Here is a 19,806-nt window from a genome sequence, read left to right as displayed (position 1 = left end):
CCCCTTCAGGTACTGGAAGGCTTCTATGAGGTCTCCATGCAGCCTTCTCCAGGCTGAACAGCCCCAACTTTCTCAGCCTATCTTCATACAGGAGGTGCTCCAGTCCCCTGATCATCCTCGTGGCCTCCTCTGGACTTGTTCCAACAGATCCATGTCCTTTTTATGTTGAGGACACCAGAACTGCACACAATACTCCAAGTGAGGTCTCACGAGAGCAGAATAAAGGGGCAGGATCACCTCCTTCGACCTGCTGGTCACGTTCCTTTTCACAGGGCTAGAGGTGAATGATCTCTAAGGCTGGGTCCTGGCAGCTTATGGAGCTGGCAGCTCCCTGCCCCTCACCGTGTCCTCTGGCCATGAGCCATTTGGAAGCACTTGTGTGCCTCCCAAGCATTCCTGCCCTGGACCTCTCTCTGCTCCTCCAGGCAGTTCAGGTCCCCTCTCTTCACATGATGGACAATGAGGTTCAGACTTGAAACAACACCTGAATATTGTTCTATCAACTTAAGATCATCTGGTTCCAACCCCCCTGCCATGGGCAGGGACACCTCACACTAAACCATGTCACCTAAGGTTCTGTCCAACCTGGTCTTGAACACTGCCAGGGATGGAGCATTCACAACCTCCCTGGGCAACCAATTCCAGTGTCTCACCACCCTCACAGTAAAGAACTTCTTCCTTATATCCAATCTAAACTTCCCCTGTTTCAGGTTGAACCCATCATTCCTTGTCCTATTGCCATAGTCCCTGATGAAGAGTCCCTCTCCAGCATCCTTGTAGCCCCTTTCAGATACTGGAAGCTGCTCTGAGGTCTCCATGCAGCTTCTTTTCTCCAGGCTGAGCAGCCCCATACACATCTGAGATCAAAGCTGCGTTCTGCAGGTATCCTCTTCTACTTACAGATATGACATACCTATGCTCCCAGCTTTGGTGGATTGGATAAATGTGGACTATGGATCACTGCTGGTGAATTTAGAATTGCAATGAACTGATTTTTATCAATGATCAAAGATAAATCCTCTTTGGTTTGTCTGCTCTGTTGGACTCATGCTCTTTTACATCCTCCAGTAAAGAAATGCAGAAGTTCTTAGAAGAAGCCCTCACAGAATGAAATTCGGCCAAGGTAATGATTATCTAGGCAGGCCTGATGAGCAAACAGCAGGTGAGACAACTTTAATCTCAGTAGCAAAGTTCAGAATACTTGTACATCTCCCCACCAGGATCTCTTCAAACATGACATCAATTTGTCTTTCTAGGAAGAAGAACACGGACCTGATTTGCATTAACACGAGGCCACGTTAATTGACCATTTGGTTAAAACTAAATGCCTACCCCAAACCATGGACCTGGTTTGTAGAAAGAGAAAAGAGGAAGGTCTTGTGGGAAGCCAGCAGGTACTTTTGTGTTTAAGTTGCTTTGGAAATAAAGTGCAAGATCATTTCTGCTTTGAATGCTTTACATCCCAAGGTGATGAATCAGGAAATGCTGGTGGGGAGGGACCTCTGAATGCCTCTGGTTCAACCTCTGGCTCAAAGCAAGAGCATCACCAACACCAGGTCAGCTCACAGAATCATAGAATAGTTAGGGTTGGAAAGGACCTTAAGATCATCCAGTTCCAACCCCCTGCCATGGGCAGGGACACCTCGCTCTAAACCATATTACCCAAGGCCTTGTCCAACCTGGCCTTGAACACTGCCAGGGATGGAGCATTCACAACCTCCCTGGACAACCCATTCCAGTGCCTCACCACCCTAACAGGAAAGAATTTCCTCCTTATATCCAATCTAAACTTCCCCTGTTTAAGTTTTAACCCATTACCCCTTGTCCTATCACTACAGTCCCTAATGAAGAGTCCCTCCCCAGCATCCCTATAGGCCCCCTTCAGATACTGGAAGGCTGCTATGAGGTCTCCACTCAGCCTTCTCTTTGGCTGTATCTGAAACCCCACCTCCTCTATCTCTCTGGGTACCCATCTTGGGGCTGTACCACACCTCTTGAAGGAGATGCTCAATCCAGACCTCCCAAAGTGCACTCGTGTTATTACATCTGCCATTATCAAGAAGTGTTTGGCCCCATCATCTCTGCAGCTGCCCCTGGAGCAGTTGGAAGCTCTATCACTTTCCCTCAACCCTTCCCTGGGATTCCTGGTCCTGGCTCCCACTTGCACTCAGTGTCTGCCAGCGCACTGGGAAACCACCCTCCTGCATGCACTGCTTCCTGACAACTTGGCTGTTGCGTTGGGGAACAGGATTTTGAGTCTCAGGGCTCCTGCAGCAAAAATCCTTCTCCGCATCCTCCAGGTTGAAGTAGAACTCTTATGTTCTGAACTATGAAAAGGACTTGGCCAATGGCTGGAAGTGTTCAAGGCCAGGTTGGACGGGGCTTGGAACAAGCTGGTATAGTGAAAGGTGTTCCACCAGTGACTTCCCAGACTTTGAGAAGCCTTTGATTTCATGTTAGTGCTTCGGAAGCTGAGGCAGGGCTCTACACTAGGATATTCTTAGCCAAATGTGATGGGCTACAAGCCAGGGCTTTTGCTGACTCAGTCATGGATTTCCCTAATACGGATCCAGCTGAACCAGAACCCCTATCCAGTTATTTTAAGAGCTTGGTCACATCCTTGCCAATCACAGATCCCCAGGTGGACTTCCTTCTGTCTAAACCAATATCATTGCTTGGTTCATCCCTATCCTGCTGTACTTGTACCTGGGAACTTGGTCTCCTGCCCAGGGTTCACATCTTTGGTCAGATTATTTTCAGCCTGGAGGAACAAAGGTTTCTTCAGCAGACCAAGCGATGGCATTGCTTGGAAAGGTTGGGTGGGATGGGGAAAGATGGTGCTGATGCTGCGATCCCCCTGATCATCTTGGTTTAACCGTGTTTTCACTGTGCTGCATTACCAAGACAGCACTGAGATGAAATTCAGCACCTTTCCCATTTTATTTCTCTGTTTAAAATGGCAATCACAATCTCCTGGCTGCCTCCAAGCTGTAACTTCCAAGCCGCAGACATGCAAGCGCCAGTTTATGTTGACTTAGATTAGATATTCCATTATCAGAGCCTTGATAAGAGTGCCGAAAGCAGCCGCTTGTATGGAGAGCTGCTGCTTGATAAAGCCTTCCTTGAATGCTGAAATCCAGCAGAGGAACCAGCCCTTGTCATCTGATTACAAAGCTCCAAAAAGGAGCAAAGGATTAGTACTGCTTCTTCAAGGGCAAGGCAATGGTTTCACTGATAGCACGAGATCTATCACTGCCTTAGCTTTGCTTACCAATGACCATGTGGGGAGCAGAGCCTGCAGAAGAGCTGGCCTTTACTGATGGGGTCTTGTCCTATTGCAGGAATAAAGCTGCTGGTTGTGCTATGTTCTTACCCCAAACACATGCACCGTGGTGCTGTTGCCTCTTTCCAGGCACATGGAGCTTTGCCCAAGTCCTAAGAGGGGTTGTGCTCATCTTGAAGCTTTGGTGGGATGATGTCTTCCATGCCACTGCCCAGCTTATGGAACTGAAATGGTGCTCATTGCTTATGGAACCAGGTTGAGCCAGGGCAGGGAAAGAAATGGAGCCATTTTCAGTTAATGTTCTTGAATAAAGGGAGGTTTGGAAGAGCCCCACAAAGCACAGCATTGAACATTTAACCAATGCAAATGGGTTTCATCTCACCCCACCATATGGCTGCAGTGCAGAAGTCTCCATTTGATCCAGGTACATGGATACGCATAAACCTTCATGTGACCTGGCGTATACTTGCACGATGGGATGCAAAGAGCAGCAGCCTCCAAGAGGCCAGATGAACTCAAGTCCTGGCTGTCACCTCTCCAGCTGGCCCGTGCTCTCCCCAGGCTTCATTTATCAATCACAGCAGCTCACTTAATAACTGCTCCAGTAGATTGTGGTTAATTAGTCAAGGAGAGCTTCTCAGGCCCATACAGACGTGAGGAGGAGCCTGTGCGTCTGCGTGCCCTGCTGTTTGCACATGAGTCCTGATGCACAACCCATCTCACCACACACACGCACTGTATGAATGTCTTGTTCCCTGAAATGGCTTCTCATTAATGTAATATCACTGTCAAAGCTGTTGACTTGGTGTGCCAGACCCATGATACCCAGTGGAGCCTCAGGGGTGATCATCACTCTTCTATGTTCACCACTCCAGACTGAATGTGAGGATGCTCTGGGCCATAGACCACTGTTCCTCTCTCTTTGAGCCAAATATTCAACCACAGTTTGTGTTTAAACATTAGGGAAAGTCCAAACAAAACCCCCAAGAGTTTCCCTACCAGATGGTGCTCCTTGGCTGGGGAAAGCAACGGCACAGGAGCAATGCAGAGGCAGGACGCTGCTTTGAGGTTGAATGAGGTGTGAGATTTCAGCAGGTTCATGGCCAGGGGGATGCTCCATGGGAAACAAACACAGTGGCAGCAAGGCCAGAGCTGTGGACAAAGTCTAGATTGCCATTGTGTGTGACCCACTTGATGCTGCTGCTGTGTTTGCTTTAGTTCAAGCACCTCCCTGAGCACGGGTATCCCTGCTTTGTGTATAATGGAGCACATAGACACTGACTGACTTTCCCAAAGTCACCTGGAGAAGGTGATAAAGCGATTGAGCTGTAACTGCTTAGCCTCCACAGCCTCTTCCTTACTGGGTCCCTAATGAGCGGGCACAGAGCCCGTATCCTATGGGATTGCAAACGTTGAGATAAAATTGATCCCTGATGTTTAATGCAAACTTTGGATATAAGGATTGGATATAAGGAGGAAATTCTTTCCTGTTAGGGTGGTGAGGCACTGGAATGGGTTGCCCAGGGAGGTTGTGAATGCTCCATCCCTGGCAGTGCTCAAGGCCAGGTTGGACGAGGCCTTGGGTGACATGGTTTAGAGCGAGGTGTCCCTGCCCATGGCAAGGGGGGTTGGAGCTTGATGATCTTGAGGTCCTTTCCAACCCAAACTATTCTATGATTCTATGCAGAAGGAGCAGATTGCACAACCTGCTCCAGGTAACAGAGTCTTCAATGTCCTAACAGAGGAGCCCTCACACTGCACTATCCCACCCTCGCGCTCCCGTTCTGCTCTGCCTTTACAAGTGTGTCCTGCACTTTGGTCTCCAAGTCCCAAACCACAACAGGGATGTCCTTGAGGTTGTTGTGAAACACCTTGGGATGAGGAAGGAGCATTGAACCCAGCTGATGTGCTGGCAGCTCCTTGCCCTGCAAAATCACCACCAGTGGAGGCGGAGAAGCGTGTGTGTACGTTTGCAGGTGAGAAAAGGTGTTGTCCCACGTAGAACTATCTCAGGTCAGCTGAGATACTGATAACTTCATCCGATCTAGAAAGAGGGGGAAAGAGCCACATGCGCTGTAACCAAGGGGCGGTTCTGTGCATGTTAATTCATCCATGACTGTACATTTCTGCCCCATAGCTCCTTGACACGAGGATCAGACAAATGATTCTGGGTGCATGTTTGCCTGTGCAGATGCAGACATCCTTAGCCCCCTTCCTGCTATAGATCTCTGAACCTCACCTCCGTGTGGGTCTGCCCCTGAGAAAGGCAGAACTGGAATACTGTGATTTCTGGCCAAACCCCTACAGTTTGTCCCTGGAATCTCTCTGTTTTCAGTGTAAAAGTTCATGCTTCTGTGCATGAAAGGGCAGGAGACACAGATTTTCTTCAGCAACCCCTTGTGACAAGCTTATGTGTTTTCTTTCAGACAACATAACACACTTCCCACTGGAAGCAGTCTGTATGGGGTGGTAAACGGCATTGCAAAACCCCAAACATCCTTATTGCTTACTGGACCTGCCTGGCATTGCTTGGCTTCCTTATAGGTCTGAAAGCTTTTGTTTGTGCATGGTTTTCAGGCAACTCATGGGCAGAGACAGAACAGGGAGATATGAGGAGGTTTTTGTGCTGATTGAGCTCATGTGATGCTCTTGTACTGAACTGGGTGCATTCTTGTCCTGGGATCTTTCCGTGTGCCCTTTTCTGAGTCTCTCCATAGAATTAGGCTCTAGAGACACCCAGGGCATGAGAGACCCTCCAGGAAGGGGGGCGATAAACCCCAGGAGAAGATGGGGTGAACATAAGCAATCTCTTTCCCACCCCGACAAGCTTTTGCATTGGTTCACCCGGCTCCATAGCCTGGCTGCCTGCTGCAGCACATTGCCTGGTCCTCCTCTTCCTCGGCTCCCAAATGGGGCTCTTCGGAGAGGGGTTTCCTGGCTGTTGCCTGAAATCCCGATGGGATGGATGGTGCGCATCCATGGCCGGGAAGTTGGAGGGAGGGAGGGGACGGGGGGGGCTGATGAAGGACAGCATTGCTTGGTGGATGCGAGGCGCTGCCGCCATCTAGTGACATGGGGATGCACTGGTGGCGCTGCCAGAGCCTGCGGTCCCCATAGAATCAGAGAATCAAATAGGTTGGAAAAGCCCTTTAAGCTCCTCCAGTCCAACCATTCCCAGCACTGACAAGGCCACCACTGCCCCATGGCACTGAGTGTCTCATCTACACAGTGTGTGAACACTCGCAGGGATGGTGACTGCAGCCCTGCCCTGGGCAGCCTGTTCCAATGCCTGAGCACCCTTTGGGGCAGGAATTGTTCCTCAGCTCCATCTAAACCTGCCCTGGTGCAGCTTGAGGCCGGTTCCTCTTGTCCCATCCCTTGTTCCTTGGGAGCAGAGCCCAGCCCCTCCTGGCTCCATCCTCCTGTCAGGCAGTTGGAGGGAGCCATCAGGTCCCCCCTGAGCCTTCTCTTCTCCAGACTGAGCCCCCCAGGTCCCTCAGCCCTTCCCCATCACACTTGTGCTCCAGGCCCTGCACCAGCTCCGTGCCCTTCTCTGGCCCCATCCCTGGGGATGCTCTGCTGGGTGTGTGCAGAGGGAACCCAAACCCTATGCACTGCTTGTGCCTCGGACACAGAGAGGGGGCCACTGCTGGAGAGGATAGAAGGCTGCTCAGCAAACACAGAGTGTTTCAGTGCTCTCCTTTGAGCGCTGCAATGCTCTGGGTGAGACCTGAAATATGGGGGTAAGCTGTGCAGAAATAAAGGCTTCTCACTGCTGTATGCACCCTTCTGCTTCCTTGGTCCTTACCATGCGTTTTGTGCAGGGAGAGGCTGAGGAAATTCCACCTGGAGGGATGAAAACTGGTGCAGTATAACAAATAGAGCTGGCAAAGTCTGAGAGCAGCCTTAGCCGGGGTTTGCAGATACAGCTGATTCCTGACATGTGAGTCCAAAGACTCAGAACTGCTCAGGAAGAGACAAGGTCCAAAGTGGAAGTGCAAATCCCAGCAGGAGTATGGAGGCATTGAGTAAGACCAGGTTAATTAAAGGCTATTACGTTTCCCAGCTCTGGATCTGTTGCTGCAGTGGATGAGCCCTGACAGGCTGGTGTGCAGCAGCAGCACAGGGCCTCTGTTCCCATCCTTCCTTTTACAGATCCAGATAATATTAAAGCAGTAGCCCTTTAAACTTGAATGCATGGAAATTGCAGGGCTAAACATGGGAATAGCTGTCATCCCAGTACATGTCCTACATGCTCCCCCTGTGTTCTATACTCACCCATAGCTGCCACATAAGCAATCCCTAGCATCAAAGCACCAATCGATGACCTCATTAGCAAGGGCTATCAGTGCTGATAGGCCCAGGGCATAGATAAAGCTGGGGCAATAGCCCTGCTACCATTTCCTTCTGTCAATGGGAAGCAACAAGCGACCTGATTTAACCCCCTTTCTTACTGCAGGGTTCCCATATGCACCCCGCAGGGTTCTAATGTTAAAGGGTTCCTAAGTTTCCTTGTAAGCTGTTCACATGGAATAAATACATACATTAGATGAATCAGTGAAGTCGTCTCACACAGGTAATGTACACATTGAAAGTGTTAGATGTATGGTAAATGAACACCCAGAGGCATAAAGTCTCATGGTCATGGGAGTAGGGGGGATGTGCTGTGTAACCCTTGTGGAGGTAACCAGATGCTCATTGGTGATATTAAATTATTACATTAGTAATAAAAACCATCAGCTTCTGCAGCTTTCGCCATGGATTTGATCCCTTCCTTGTTCGAGCCTAAATTGGAGCTGGGTTCAAAGCCTGCTTTGCCTCTGCATGGGCAGAGACTGCTGCAAGGGAAGAAGATCCTGACTTCACCTTGGCAGCCTGTCATGGGAGAGGCTAGAGGAGGCAAAGTGCTGGATCCTGCAGCTTTTAGTTTATTTCTAGTTGATTCTATTCGTTGCTGTTTAGTATTTTCTTGTATTTCACTGTTTCTTTTCTAGAGATGCTACTTGAAGAGTATTGTGTCAGCTGCCAATGGAGCATGATGTGGAGCTAAGGGGACATTGCCCAGTGACCCTGGAGGCTTTTGGTGACTCCAAGGATGGATCTGGTGAGGTTTCACCATTGATCTAAACATAATCTGTGAGGAGCAAGGTCCAGCTCTGCTGCCTGTGCTTTCTAGTGCCCTGTGAAAGGACTTGGATGCACATCTGGAATGGGAAGGGACCCCCGTTACAGGGTCAGCTTCCCACTACATGCCAATGTGCCAAGAGGACCTGGGGGCTGTGCGTGCAGAGAAGACCCTGTGGTTACAGCAGCTCTGGGTGGCTCAGGCTTCATCTTTGCAATGTGATGAGAAACACTGAGCACAGAGATCTCCCTGCAATGGGGAGATATGGGCCGGCAGGGAGATAGAATACATAGAAGTATAGGTAAGTAGCTCCATTTCTAGCTGATTTCTTAGAGGTGGTCAGAAAATGAGCAAGCTTTTGATATGCTGGGCTTAGAAAAGCCAGTTTCCATATCAGTGCCCAGGGAAAGGTCTGGAGCACTCTCCACCAGAGACTTTTCTCAAGGCTCCAGTTACTCATGGGAGTAAAAGAAGGATTGTGTGTTGGGTTGGACTTTGCTGCCTTGGGAGTCATGTATCCCTCACTGCAGATGTGGGCTTCCTGACTCACATCTGGCTGTTATCACCCATGCTTTGTACCTCAGCATCTTGCCTTCCTCCACCCTGGGTCCATGCAGTCACCAGTCCTGTGGTCCTTCTCCTTCAAACACCACTTCTTTATTAAGCTAAAAGGTAAGAAAAGGGATGCACAGCCCTTCCCTGCAAAGGAGAACCGAGTTTTTTACGCAGCCCCGTGTATCCCCCCTCTTTGTCCCGTGCCTCAGTTTCCCCAGTGGTGGGATAGAGCTGTTACCACATCCCAGCCTCACTGTCTCAGCTGAATACAGACTGGTTTTGGTTGGAAGGGACATCTGGAGGTTTCCCACCCAAACCCAGGTTCAATCTCAGCTTCAAACCCAACCTCACGGTTAAATCAGGTATCTCGGTGCTTCTCCAGCTGAGCTTCACGCTCTAACGGGCTCACACTGGCCACAAGCTCCCCGTGCCCTGTTTGATCGCCCTCACTGTTAAAACCTATCCCCTAACACTGAACCAGCTTCCCCTCTGCTGCCGCCTGTGCCTCCTGCCCGGCCACACCAGGAGCAGCTCAGCTCCATCTCCCCCACACACTCCCATTCCCAGACGTGGAGCAGGAGGACCGAGCGCGCCCAGGGGAACACTGACTTGTTGCAACGGGGGGGAAGCTTCCCGTGCGCACGGGTACAAAGGGTGCCCGGTTACAAGCGCTGGGGGTGAGTTTCTCGGCTGCTTTCCTGCCTCTGGGTTGGGGTCAGGACGGCTGCGGCCGTGCCGAGGGGCTGCTTGAGTGTCCGAGGTGGGAATAGGTATGGAGATCATGGGGTTAAAGGGGGCTTCTAGGGGCAGCGCCGGAGGCTGCTCAGTGGGGTTTGCATGAATCCAGGGGGGTTAGCTCGGGCCTTCCTGCACTGTGTTAAATCCCATCTTTAGTTTAACCCCTTTGGCAAAATGCGGTCTCAAAACCCCAAGTTATTCCCTTCCCTTTATTTGCCTCCTTTTAAAGCTCCAGGTTTTGCAAGCAGCCTGCAGGGGACATGACGTCCTTGCACAGCGACTTGAGCGCCATCAGGGCTTTGCCCTAAGCCGGGAAGTGTGTCCGGGGCACGGTGGGAACGCCGCAGGGAAAGCGGGATGAGGAGGCTCCGTGCAAATCTCAGGCAGCGTTTCCACTGCCTGCAAAACGATGTGTGTCCTCTGCCAGCCCCGGCTGCCCCAGCAACCTATGGCTTCTTGGTTTCCCTGAGGATATCTGTCTGTCCACATGGGAAGTTGTATAGAGCCATAGGATGGTTTGGGATGGAAAGGACCATCCAGTTCCACCCCCCTGCCACGGGCAGGGTCACCTCACAGCATCCCATAGGATGGGATGCGGGACTGCTCCCAGTTAGGGGTGCTCAGGGCCCTGGCAGTGATTGCAGTGTCTCCGCAGCACCACCATGGAGTACATAAGCACACGGGGAGGCGCAGGGACTGTCGACTTCGAGAGGACCCTCTTCTCCGGCTTCGCATCCGATGGGGGCCTCTTCATGCCCAAGCACATCCCCTTGCTGGATCGGGACACCCTGCGGAGCTGGAGCAGCCTCTCCTACCCGGAGCTGGTGAAGGAGCTGTGCTCCCTCTTCATCACTGCTGACCTGGTCCCACGGAGCACACTCAGTGGTGAGCCTCAACCGGCTGCTCGCAGGGCTGTGCAGGAGGGGTTTGGGGTGTTCAATGCATTGCCCGCCTTCGCTCCATCCTCTTCACAGCCGCTAGAGGATGGAGCCTGCTGCATCACTCCCTGCTGCTTTCTGTACCTTGTTCTCTGTCTGGGAGGAGAATCTCCCCTTGCTGGGAATTGCTGCCTTCTGGGAAAGGTGTCCTCTCTGTGCAAATAGGGATTCTGGTGACTACAACAGTGATAGCTGATGCTGCGACCCTGCTTGCTGCTGGGTGCTCCAGACCTGCCCTCCACCAGGGCTTTCTGCTGTTCCACACTCTCATTGAGACTGATTTTTTAGTGTTTTTAGCATTTAACAGCTATCGCTGCACCAGAGGGCAGCTACAACCTCTGCTGCAATAGCTCCTTATGGCAAATCCTGGTTTCCTGTGTTTTATACAGTAACACAGCTTGCTCTGATTGTGTCAAGCAGCGGCTGGGGTTACTTGTATAGAGCTGTCCAGCACAATGAACCTGGACTGGTTTACTCCCAATAGCTAGGAATAAGTTGTTGGGTATCTAGCACCTCTCCAGCAACTGAGAGTCTTTGGTTATGTGTGAACAGTGCAGGAAGGCATGGGTCAGAGAAACGCTCCTCTACCCAATCTAACAGCTCCTTTAACCATCTTCCCTCTAGACCTGGTCGACAGGGCCTTCAGCAGGTTCAGACACAAGGATATCGTCCATCTATCCAGGCTGAAAGATGGGCTGAACGTTTTGGAGCTCTGGCACGGGGTTACTTACGCATTTAAGGACCTGTCCTTGTCCTGTACAGGGCAGCTTTTACAGTACTTCTTGGAGAAGAGGCAGAAGCACGTCACTGTTGTGGTGGGTGAGTATGCCTCTTTGTGTAGGAGAGGTCTTTACCTTGATTGCCATCATCCCATGACCCTCCCCATAGAAGCCCTCTGTGGTGTTGCCTCATAGGTGGCCGGTGAATGATCTCTGGGCAATGGCAGGGTGGCTGCTCCAGCCAAAAGCATCTCTTGGAACATCTCTGCATCTTATTCTTCAAGTGCAGTGATGCAGGTTTGACTGACACATCAATGCTTGTTGCTCTCCTTGGTTCTCCCTCACTCCAAACAGGGACTTCAGGGGACACCGGGAGCTCAGCCATCGAGAGCGTGAGAGGGCAGAAGAACATGGACATCTTTGTTCTGCTGCCCAAGGGGTTGTGCACCCAGATACAAGAGCTTCAGATGACCACCGTCATTGAAGACAACGTCCACGTCTTTGCTGGTTGGTGTTGCTGTTGGACTGTCCACTTTATGGCTCTTCTGGGTCAAAACCATGACTCTAGAAGTCTCAGGGGGTTGCAGCTTTAGTAGCTGCAGCCATCCGAGTCATTGCCACCATGGTCACTATGCCCAAACATCTGGCTAACTGGAGCCTATAGCATATGTCCCCAGCTTGAGCACCAAGTGGTTTAATGCTTCCTTTTCTCCTGGCCATAGGTCAGGGCTGCTTCCATGCAGGTGATTGGTGTTTAGCTGCACGGAATTAGGACCATTTCTTGGTACTAAAAGGATTGAAGGTCACCCCTTCTCCCGCCCCTCATCTTCACGGTGGCTCATCCCTTACCACCATGCTGTCCCCATGGTTAGGAATTACCTCTGGGCTCTTTGCTGTCCCATGGATGCCTCTGCTCAGCCAGGTCTCACCTTGTCATCTCATAGGGGATGCAGGTATTTGCCTTCCTGGCTAACACATACTTGAGATAGGCAAGAGCCTAGAGTGCAATGTCTGCAGAAACCATGCAGCATCCCTGCAGTGGATGGCTCAACCCTTGGCTCCCAAGGCAGGGGAGCACCTCAGGACATCCTTAGCTGCAGCACACACCAAGGCTTGAGACTGACCCCATTTCTGAGCATAAATACCTTGTGCCTGATGCACTGGTGTTGGCAGATCTAATCTTCCCTTTCTCCCTTTGCCAGCTCATGGGAACAGCGATGAAATTGATGTGCCCATCAAGGAACTGTTCGCCGATGTTGATTTTGCCCGAAAATACAATCTGATGAGCTTGAATTCAGTCAATTGGTCCAGGATCATGGTGCAGATTGCTCACCACTTCTATGCTTACTTCCAATGCGCCCCATCCCTGGATACCACCCCGCTGCCAGTGGTGGAAATTGTTGTGCCAACAGGAGGAGGAGGAAATATCACAGGTGAAGAGGGAAAAAGATAGGTTAGATAAGGAGGAGAGTGCTTGACCTATGGACTAAAAGCACATTGCAGATGCTGTGTGTTGCTGTTTATTAAAACACCCACTCTCTGGTAGGGTTTCTTCAGCACCACTTCTATTTTATTACTCATGGATGGTTATTAGTCATTCAGGGGTCACTGAGGATTTGGAAGGTGCAGAAGAAGCCACACCACCCTTTGATGACTGTAGCTATCTTGAAGATGGGCACATTGGAAAAGGACAGAATGTGTCTGATCCAGAAAACAGGGAAAATACTGCAGCTCTGTTTTGTGTGGAGTCCTGCCTGTTCCTGCTCTGGTTTGCATAGAGTATGGTCAAGAGAACCACTCTTTATTGTGTAATCTGGCCTTCTAAATGTGAGTCCTTGATTGCCTCAATCCCAAAATCATAGAATCACAGAATGGTTTGGGTTGGAAAGGATCTTAAGATCAGCCAGTTCCAACCCTCCTGCCATGGGCAGGGACACCTCACCCTAGAAAATAGACCTGCAGGTGTCTTATGAGAGCAATAAGAGATTTGATGCACTCAGGTGCATTCATTGCGCTTCCAGGCTGCCCATCTGAGGCAGCATTAGTAAGATGCAAGAGCCCAAAAGCTTCATCTCTCTTGTTTGAACAGCAACTGCCTGACCTCTAAGTCCTCTTTCCATCCACCTTCAAAGGTGGAGATGCCCAAGGGTCAGTATTCAATGGCAGGTGAAGCATTGCACCCCTGGGCTTTGTAATCTGGTGCTCTACCAAAACATTAAAACCAGATATCTCAGAGTCATAGAATCATGGAATAGTTTGGGTTGGAAAGGACCTTAAGATCATCCAGTTCCAACCCTCTGCACTAGGGAATGCCATTTGCATCTGATATGCTCGATGAATCTATACAATGACTTCTTTGCTTTGAATGTTTCTTCATCAAGTGTTTGTTTTTGCTTCTTTTTCCCCAAGCTGGATGCATTGCCCAGAAAATGGGTCTCCCGGTTCTCCTTGTTGCTGTGGTGAACAGCAATGACATCATTCACAGGACTGTCCAACATGGAGATTTCTCACTGTCAGAGAGCGTGAAGCCTACCTTAGCATCAGCCATGGATATTCAGGTAGGGAATGAACTGGCCAAAATGGGAAAATACCCAATATGGTATGTTTTTCCCCTTGTACTTTGTTCTACCTGGTTTATGAGAGCAGAATTCTGCCACTGGCGATGCCTCTCAGTGATGCATGAAGAGGTGTGACTCATACGAGCTTTTATGCTGTGGACTGCTGAGCTGAGGTTGATCAAATGCCTTCTTCCTCACTTCTCAGTGCTTGACTTTGTCATCTTCATTCTGGAATGCTGGCTCTGGGGTTTCATTGGTGCAAGGCTAGCAAGAGAGGGATGTTTCCTCAGAATGTAGCACTTGGAAAGCTGTAAATCCCATTGTGTCTCAAGGGCTTTGATGATGCTTCTGAAAGGTTGAGACCAGGAAGAAGGTAAGGAAGCCTAGAAGTGCCTCCTCTATGCAAAACAAGTCTGAGCAGGCAGGCAAAGGCCTCAGAAATGAAAAGTCATGGAGGTACAGAAACCAAACACCTGGAAGCAAATACCTCCCTTTTCATACCTACCCTGTGATCCAAAGGGGTTGGGTCTGCTTCCAAACAAGTGATCAAAGTGTGAAAGACTTGGTGTTGTATCACTGTGGCCTTAAGCTGCCTGGGTTTTCCAAGAGCTGTTCAAACACCCTGGGAGCCTGGAGGAGCTGCCATGCTTTGCAGTCAATAAGTCATTACGCCCCTACCACCAGTTGTGGTCTGTAGCTCGACTTTCCTCCTGAGGCATGGATTTGTGGAGCTCTTCAAAGCTCAAAGGGTAGCTGGGCTCCTCTCGACCCATGTCCCTGAGGCACTACCCATATGCCAGACTTTGGGATCATGAGGGAAGGCAGCTGAGTGGGGTGATGCCCAGAGCTTCCTGAGGAGCTGGATGGGTGGACCCATCTGCACATCCCTCTCCACCCATCATGGTTCAGCTCACACCTGAAGCATCCACAGTTCAACAGTTCATTCATGTTGGAATTCAGGGCATTTCTAGTTGGGACCTGCTCAAAGCAGGGTCAGGCCTGAGGTCAGGCTGGGTTGCTCAGGGCTTTGGCCAGTTGGGTGTTGGAAACCTTCAAGGATGGAGAGCGCACAACCTCTTTAGGTTGCCTCTTCTGCAGACTAAGCTAAAGCAGAGAAAACTTTCTGATTAGACACTAGCTGAAGAGCTGAAGGTGAAGCAGAGAGTCCAGTGTGAATGAGCCTCGGGAGGAGCTATCCCAGGGGAATCACAGCAGATGCTGTTTCTTTGTGTTACTTTAAACTAACCAAGGGCTATTCTCTGGCCTTGAGGTCAGAAGGTGCCACACAGCTTACATGTACATGCCAAAACATTTCTTGGGAACAGTCCCCACTATGACCTGCCCTCCAGACGGGGCCCCAGTGCTCTCCTAGGCAACTCCAGGGGCGTAGGACAAAATCAGACCAGAGAGCTGGTTCATGACTTAAATGGCAGTGTCCTGGCCCAGTTCAACTTACTGGTGTCTATGTCTATGTAATGCTCTGCAGTGGAAACCATAAGGCTGGTATGAACGGAGGGGAAAGGGACAGGTCTGGATGTGGGAGCAGCAGAAGGAAGGATGGGAGGAAGGGTGTCAGGAGGGTGCTGGAGGCACCTTCAGTAGCAGTTCATTGGAGTCCAAGCACTCTGACACGTAGCTTCTCAGGACAGCCTAAACCAGGGGACAGCCTGCAGCAAAGGGCTCAGCCAGACTAGACTGAAGATTACAGGCTGGAGGCTCTGGGAGATGATGGTGGGAAGATGAAGAGCAGGACTGGGGCCATAAGCCATCCAGATAAGGCTGAGTAAGTCCTGATGACTCGCTAAGGTAGGTCAGGATGAAGAGACAAAAGGTCATAGGCATTGCCAGCTGCTAAGAGGTGTAAAGAACTGAACCAAGACCAGGAGATGTGATGGGGACTTGGTATTGGTACCCCTTGTCCTGTCTATCCTTACAAGGTATCCTGGCCAAGGTGAACATTCACCTGGGTGAATGTTTCTTGGTGCGTGCGATCGTGCAAGAATGAGGCAGCGAGCAGTGAATTGGGACCCTCTTGTATGGTCTTGCACTGAGTTTTGTTGAAGTGTTGCAACACCCATTGCTCCATACAGGCCAGTCAGGCCCTATATGTGCCTCGTGTGTTCATAAAGATCATGGGTCAGCCCTGCAGGGAGTTGGGTGCCTCATTAAGTCACACGGGAGCTGCAGCATTGAGTAAACAGCTGGATATTTCAGGTTCTCAGATACAGGGTGTGTTATTAGACTGGGTTCCTCAAAGTGATTGCACTGATGTGGTCACTCCTTTGATTTATCAGTAGTCCCTTTATTAGTTTTAGTCTTAATCTGATGGTCACTGCCAGACTGCTCTGACAGGTCAGAGGTCTGAAAGACATTCTGTTCCCCAAGACTTGCCTTGGGATGTAAGTGTGCAGGGGTTAAAAGGCAAAGCCCACTGCAGCTTACACCAAGACAAATGCATCAGCAGGACCTCAACCCTCATTAGACTTCAGAGAATCCACACAGGTGCTCTCCCATTGAGACAAATGCTTGGATTCCACTGCTCACCTCTTGCCTTGCTGTCCCAGGAGCCTTACAACGTGGAGAGGGTCCTCTGGCTGCTCTCAGGCTCCGACAGCCGCCTGATAAAAACACTGATGGAGCAATTCAGCGCATCAAACAGCCGGAAGCTGCCGGAGGATTTGCACAGGAAGGTTGGTTCCTCACTGGGGTTGGAAATGACCCTGGAGATCATCCAGTCCAACCCCTCTGCCAAGGCAGGGCCACCCAGAGCGGGTTATGCAGGAACATGTCCAGGAGGGATTGGGATGGCTTCGGAGAAGGGGACTCCACAACCCCCTGGGCAGCCTGTTCCAGCGCTCTGACACCCTCAACATGAAGAAGTTCTTCCTCATAGAATCACGGAACAGTTTGGGTTGGAAAGGACCTTAAGATCATCCAGTTCCAACCCCACTGCTATGGGCAGGAACACCTCACACTAAACCATGCCAGCCAAGGTTCCGTCCAACCTGGCCTTGAACACTGCCAGGGATGGAGCATTCACTATTTTGTTGGGCAACCCCATTCCAGTGCCTCACCACCCTTACAGTAAAGAACTTCTTCCTTATAGCCAATCTAAACTTCCCCTGTTTAAGTTTTAACCCATTACCCCTTGTCCTATCACTACAGTCCCTAATGAAGAGTCCCTCCCCAGCATCCCTATAGGCCCCCTTCAGATACGGGAAGGCTGCTATGAGGTCTCCATGCAGCCTTCTCTTCTCCAGGCTGAACAGCCCCAACTTTCTCAGTTGTTCTTCATACAGGAGGTGCTCCAGTCCCCTGATCATCCTCGTGGCCTCCTCTGGACTTGTTCCAACAGTTCCATGTCCTTTTCATGTTGAGGACACCAGAACTGCACACGGTACTCCAAGTGAGGTCTCACAGGAGCAGAGTAGAGGGGCAGGATCACCTCCTTCGACCTGCTGTCCACCTCTTGTTGAGGTGGAAGTTGTTGTGTTTTAGTTTATGGCCATTACCCCTCGTCCTGTCACTGAGCACCACTGGAAAGAGTCTGGCACCATCCTCCTGACACCCTCCTTTGAACTATTGATCTGCATTGATGGGATCCCCTCTCAGTCTTCTCTTCTCTAGACTAAAAACTCTAGATTCACGCAGCACTCTATGTGTGTGTATGAGATTTACTGCCACCACTTGTTCTCAACTCTTTCGTGGATTAAAAAAATCATAGCAGAGAGTTTCCAACCAAAAATTTAAGTGTGAGACCAGAGCAGAATTCTCTATCTATGTACATGTGTGCAGGTGTTAAAAACCCCATTTAATTATATTTTCTAAAGAAAAACATCTTTCTTGTTTGAAAAACTAATGAAAAAGACCCACAGTTATTTAAGTAAGACATGAAACCACGCTGTCCTTGGCCACTGCAGTGCCAGCACTGAGGCATCATGCAGCAGGAGCCAGCACAAACTGAGTGTGCTGTTTGAGAGTCGCCTGGTTTAAGTGATGGGTTTGGTGCTGCAATTCAGCCTCAGTGTTATAGCACAAGGGAGCACAAGCACAAAGCAGAAATAGAGATGAAAGCCAACCACTTAAACCGAGAGGCTTTTTGGGTCAGATACAAAGCTCCGCCTCTTCCCATCCAACACACACTGTTCACCCTGAGCATGCTTTGCCCAGTGCCCACTCCTGCTTGTGCAGCAGCAAAATAGATGCTAAAAACCTGCATTATTAAAAGAAATAAGAGCCTATCAACTGAGGTGGGTTTTACAAGCCCTCAGAGACTCCCTCCGAGCATGTAAACAGAAAGCAGAGCTGAGGAGCTCAGTTTGTGCTCTGAGCATCTGGGGATGGAAAGCCCCTGCTTGCACCCCATCCATGCAGTCATTTCCAGCAGTGCCTCATCCCCCAGCTCCAGCAGCACCCCCTTTTCCTTTGGTCCCTGGGGATCCCCACCTCAAGACTGCTTTGCTGAGTGCCCATAGCACCAGCTCCACGGGGAACACTTGGGACGGTGATGCCCTGTGCCAACCTCCCCATTTCCCTTGGGTCCACAGCTCTCTGAGACCTTGCGCTCATGCTCAGCCTCAGATGAGGACATCGTGCGAGCCATGCGGCGCTGCTGGGAGGAGAATCACTACCAGCTGTGTCCTCACTCTGCTGTGGCTGCTCACTATCACTACTCACACCCAGACAGGTAAGAACAGCAGTGACTGGGAGCACTGGGAGCAGAAGCACCACTCGCTCCTGCAGCATCTCCAGCTCAGGACTCATTCACATCCATCGTTTTCTTGCTTTCCTTTCCCTTCCAGCGTGCCCCGGTGTTGCTTAGCTCCAGCCTCCGCAGTCAAGTTCCAGGATGCCCTGCTCCAAGCCGGCCTGGTTCCCCAGATCCCCCCTGAAATCACTGCCCTAACAGCGATGGAGACCAGGTCTACCCCCCTGCAGCGGGGACAGGACTGGGCACAGGCGCTCAGGGAGCGGATTGAAGCTGCAGCAAAGCGGTGGGAGGCACAGAGCAGTCGGTTGGGACCCCCAGGACAGCAGGAGATCACCAGGCAGGGGATCACACAGGGCAAGGCCAATGCCTCATAGGGCTCATTTTCCATTCCCAAGAGAGCCATGTTTTATGCTGAGTGGAGCCCACTCTCTATGCAATGAATTATTAGCAAGGACACACTTAATTATTGGCTTATATAGACGATTTCATAACATTTTCAGTAGAACTCTGCAATTGTATCCCCTTTGTCCTAGTAGTTCATAAAAACTGACTGAAACTGAATAAACTCACCTATTCCATCATTACTGGCTACTACAGAAAGCTTCTTCAGTGCTACCCACAGTTGGCAGCTTCTTGAGCGTTATCCAGTGATCCCAGCCATGCTGGGATGTTCAAGCCCAGCAATCCCAGCAGCACCAGGGATGCTCAGTAGGAAATGCATGCAGAATTGGAGTGGATCTGTTTTATCCATCACTGTAATTTAAGTAGTGGCAGGAATCATTCCCAGGCATCAATACTTGCTCAGTCTTAAATACAAGATGTTTTCCCTGAACGTGTTTATATTAGAGTTACTTCCCAGTGCCATATCTGGCACCTTTTGGTCCTAATTCTGCTGCAGACTCTTCCTGGGCAGTTTCCACTGAAACAAAAAGGAAATGGGAAATTCCCCTTATCTTCTGCCTGAAACATCAGGTCTTTCAGTACCACGTTTGCATCATATACATATAAATATATAAATACCTTGTGTGGGAGCTGCCTCCACAAGTCATGAATCTGGCAAGGATCTCTTGTGCCTAAAAAGGGGGGAATTTAAAAAAGGAATAATTAGGGGGGAAAAAATCCCCCTTTGCCATCAAATAAAATTCCCCCTTTGACATCAAAGGAAGTCCTGTGATGGGA

General features: G+C 50.3%; 1 protein-coding gene across 1 annotated transcript; it reads left to right on the top strand.

Annotated features, from left to right (window-relative positions):
- Window positions 1-9,622: 9,622 nt before the first annotated feature.
- On the top strand, window positions 9,623-19,001 carry THNSL2 (threonine synthase like 2). Its single transcript, XM_061359727.1, has 9 exons — window positions 9,623-9,723; window positions 10,357-10,586; window positions 11,264-11,458; window positions 11,713-11,865; window positions 12,561-12,791; window positions 13,768-13,916; window positions 16,481-16,606; window positions 18,464-18,603; window positions 18,719-19,001. Exons 2-9 carry the CDS (start codon window positions 10,364-10,366, stop codon window positions 18,999-19,001), a joined length of 1,500 nt encoding a protein of 499 aa, XP_061215711.1. The 5' UTR covers window positions 9,623-9,723; window positions 10,357-10,363.
- Window positions 19,002-19,806: the final 805 nt, after the last annotated feature.

Source organism: Neopsephotus bourkii, unplaced genomic scaffold (assembly GCF_033783945.1).
Source record: "Neopsephotus bourkii isolate Nb327-2 ecotype Australia unplaced genomic scaffold, CSIRO-AGI_Nbou_v1 NB_994, whole genome shotgun sequence".
In the NCBI taxonomy this organism is placed as follows: Eukaryota; Metazoa; Chordata; class Aves; order Psittaciformes; family Psittacidae; genus Neopsephotus; species Neopsephotus bourkii.
The sequence above is the reverse complement of the archived record's forward strand: the minus strand, read 5'-3'. Positions and strand labels throughout refer to the sequence as shown.

Excerpts from the sequence above, each read along its gene's own strand:
- THNSL2 (XM_061359727.1), top strand. The coding sequence starts at position 10,364 with ATGGAGTACATAAGCACACGGGGAGGCGCAGGGACTGTCGACTTCGAG. Across the intron at positions 12,792-13,767 it reads AGGAGGAGGAAATATCACAG|CTGGATGCATTGCCCAGAAA; the intron begins GTGAAGAGGGAA and ends TTTTTCCCCAAG. Across the intron at positions 16,607-18,463 it reads CGGAGGATTTGCACAGGAAG|CTCTCTGAGACCTTGCGCTC; the intron begins GTTGGTTCCTCA and ends TTGGGTCCACAG.